Here is a 3,055-nt window from a genome sequence, read left to right as displayed (position 1 = left end):
CTGAGCAGACAGACGGAGGGACGGATGGGTGCTCATAGAAAAAGGAACCTCACTACAGTTTATTGTGGCGGCGGGCGGGCCCGGCCGGGGTTACATTCAGCTCTACTGCTGTCCGGTTAGCGGGGTGCGTGAACATGCGGCAGCAGGGCGGGGGTCCCGCTGCCCGCCGGGGCCGCCGGCGGGGCGGGGGCGCGGGCGCGAGGGACCCCCGCCCGTGGCAGCCCCACCGGGGCGGGGGGCGGCCGGAGCCGGGGCCCCCTGCGCACACACCGAAGGCAGAGGGGTGAGGGTTAGCACCAGAAACGGGGGCCCGGGGGGTACCGAGCCCGGCCACCTCCCGCCGGGGCGTGGGCAGCAGGGTGGGGGACCCCCGTCAGCAACGCCGAATGCCGGGGGGACCCCGCGGCCGCTCCGAGCCGACGGCGCGGGAGAGGCGCAGGGCCCAGCGCGGGGATGCCCGGCCGGACCCGCAGCCCCGGGCACTCGGGGGTCGGGATCCCCCCGCGCTGCCCGGTGGAGCCGCGGGGAAGGGGACCAGCGCCCGGGGGCTTGGAGGGTGTCGGGGGGGTACTTGCATATCCGCCGGGGCCAGTCCCGGCGGGCTCGGTGACGGACAGACAGCTCAGCCCCGCTCGGGGAGCCGCAGCGCCGGGCCGGAGCCCCGCGGGGCGCACGGCCGCGGCTTCGCCGTCCTCCGGCCTCGGGGAGGAGGGTCCTGAGTGGGGCCGGCCGAGGGGGCTGGCGCAGGGCGGGCGCGGGGGTCAGCGGCAGGGGCTGCAGCGCTCCGGGGGGGACCCTTCGGGCGGCTCTGCGAGGGCACGGAGGGGCTGGAGTGGGGAGTTCTCCCGCAGCAGCTCCGGCGCGCCGGGGGCCGGCGGACAGCCCCGCTGCCCTGCCCCGCACCGCACACCCGCTCCGGCCCCCTGAGCCCCCCAACCCCCAGCCCCCCAGGGCGGCACAGCGCTCACCTGGGAGTGCCACAGCCAGGCTTTCCTCGGCAGCGCTGAACTGCAGCTCGGCTCCGTCGGGCAGCCCCGAGCCGCGGGAGCGCGGACACCGATCCCCGGAGCGCGTCCTCCGCAGCACCGACTGGGGGGGGGGGACAGGGTCAGTGCCTGGGGCGGGTGGGGGAACTTCTGGAGGGGTTCACAGCCCTCACCTTCCTGGCCAGGGGGCTGCTGGGAGCCGAGGCGCTGCTGTAGAGGCTGAGGCTGGAGTTGGAGCGGCTCGGGGACAGCACTTTGGAGGAGGCGGCCGACTGGTTCCCCGCACACCTGGCGGCGGTCCCGAAACCGTCCGGGGACAGGTACTTCTCGTTGATCTTCAGGTTGGTCCTTCCCTTCACTGGGGACGACGGAGGCAGTGAGGGGGCTGGCGATGGGGTCCCGGCGGTGCAAGACCGTGGGGAGCCCCATTGGCTGCACCCCCACATGGCCCCCACTGACCCACTTGGCCCCACAGGCGCAGGGAACAGGGACTCCACTGCACCAGTGCCCGGGGTGGGACCCCCACACCCACCTCTGCAGGGGTCGTTCTTGACCAGGAACTCGTCCAGGGCGATCCAGCCCCCGCCCACCCGCACCATGAGGGTGCTGCGCAGGATCCGCACCATCCGCAGCTGTTGGGACTCCCCGAACTGTGGGGGGAGGGACATCAGGGCCGGGTGGGGCCTGGGGGCTTCGGCAGGGCTGGGATTTGGGGTGCAGTACCAGCATCCAGACCTGCCCATCCCTGCGGCCCCTCGGTCCCTGCCAGCACCACCCTCCCACAGGGATCCCTGGGCCGTGGGGACGTGTCCCCTCCTTGCCACGGGACACGGGTGCTGCGGGACCCCTGCACAGGGCGGGCTGTGCACAGGGGTCGGACCAAGCCCGGACCCCACGGGTTGGCACTTACCCGGTACCTGTTGGCGCTGATCTGCTCCACCTGGAAGCGCTTGGCACAGTTGCACTGGGCCACCTGCCTGTTCACCTGCGGGACCACGCTCAGCTCAGCCCCAGGCGGGTCCCCCACCCTTCCATCCCCCCGCTCCGTCCCCCCCACACCTCATCCTGGATCTGGTCGGCGTCGGCGGAGCGGCGCAGGGGGTCCCGGTTGGGGTGCAGAGCACTGACGAACTCGTAGTAGTCGATGAAGCCGTCGCCGTTCATGTCGAAGATGGTGGCCACGGCGTTCATCTCCAGGACGTTGGTGGGGAACTCTGAGGGGGGACAGGGACCCTCAGCCCCCAGTGCCAGCCCCCCCATCACCCTGCAGCCCCCCCGGCACCCACTGGAGGCGAGGACGCCCTCGATGAACTCCCGCTGGCTGATGCGCCCGTCCTGGTCCCTGTCGATGCCGCGGAAAACGTCCAGGACACGGGACTTCATCTGGCTGATCCACTGCATGTAGCGCTTCCTCCAGACCCCAAAGTCGAAGTGCGCGAACTCCTCCAGCTTGGGGGGGCACAGACGGGGATCGACACACCGGCAGGACCCCCCCAAGCCCCTCTGTGCCAGCCAAGGTGACCCCTCTGTGCCCCACGCTCGGCTCAGATGCACGGCCTGGCTGCTCCCAGCCCTGCCGAGGCTGCAAGGGGGTCTCTGCCCAGGGCCCCAACTCTGGGGTACACGGGGGGCCCGGGCTCCAGCAGCCACTCTGCAGTGTCAGGGTGCACCCACCACGGGCACGGGGACCCCCAGCTGCAGGGATGGGGTCTGGGACCCACCAATCCCATCCACATCCGACCTGGGGCCAGGGGGTCCCATGGGCAGAAAGTGAGAGGAGCTGCCTGTACCCTCCAGGGCAGCGGGACCCCAGCGTGCCCTCACCTCCCACAGGAGAAGCTGCCTGGGACCCCAGAGCACCCCTACCTGCCTGTACCCCCCTGGGTAGCAGGACCCCCAGGGCACCCCTACCTCTTGGGGGAGAAGCTGCCCAGGCCCCCAAAATGCACCTACCTCCCATGAGAGGAGCTGCCCACAGCCCCCGGGCAGCAGGACCCCTGGGGTGCCCTCTCTCCCACAGGAGAAGCTGCCCGGGACCCCCAGTGCCCCCACCTCCCCTGGAAGAAGCT

General features: G+C 72.0%; 1 protein-coding gene across 1 annotated transcript; it reads right to left on the bottom strand.

Moving 5' to 3' along the window:
- Positions 1 to 35: 35 nt before the first annotated feature.
- Positions 36 to 2,854, bottom strand: LOC113941903 (microtubule-actin cross-linking factor 1-like). Its single transcript, XM_027633039.1, has 8 exons — positions 2,811 to 2,854; positions 2,273 to 2,435; positions 2,046 to 2,200; positions 1,897 to 1,971; positions 1,519 to 1,636; positions 1,160 to 1,344; positions 969 to 1,089; positions 36 to 808 (listed from the first exon to the last, which is right to left on the bottom strand). Exons 2-8 carry the CDS (start codon positions 2,385 to 2,387, stop codon positions 762 to 764), a joined length of 816 nt encoding a protein of 271 aa, XP_027488840.1. The 5' UTR covers positions 2,388 to 2,435; positions 2,811 to 2,854; the 3' UTR covers positions 36 to 761.
- Between the last annotated feature and the right edge of the window lie 201 nt (positions 2,855 to 3,055).

The sequence above is a fragment of the Corapipo altera genome, unplaced genomic scaffold (assembly GCF_003945725.1).
Source record: "Corapipo altera isolate COAL_440 unplaced genomic scaffold, ASM394572v1 58612, whole genome shotgun sequence".
Classification (NCBI taxonomy): domain Eukaryota; kingdom Metazoa; phylum Chordata; class Aves; order Passeriformes; family Pipridae; genus Corapipo; species Corapipo altera.
Note: the sequence above shows the minus strand (reverse complement) of the source record. Positions and strands in the feature narration are given on the sequence as shown.

Bases quoted from the DNA above. Each gene is read 5' to 3' on its own strand.
- LOC113941903 (XM_027633039.1), bottom strand. From the start codon at position 2,387: ATGCAGTGGATCAGCCAGATGAAGTCCCGTGTCCTGGACGTTTTCCGC. The intron at 2,201-2,272 runs GTGGGTGCCGGG...GTCCCCCCTCAG, and splicing joins CGAGGGCGTCCTCGCCTCCA to AGTTCCCCACCAACGTCCTG. The intron at 1,345-1,518 runs GTGGGTGTGGGG...CGTCGTCCCCAG, and splicing joins CAAGAACGACCCCTGCAGAG to TGAAGGGAAGGACCAACCTG.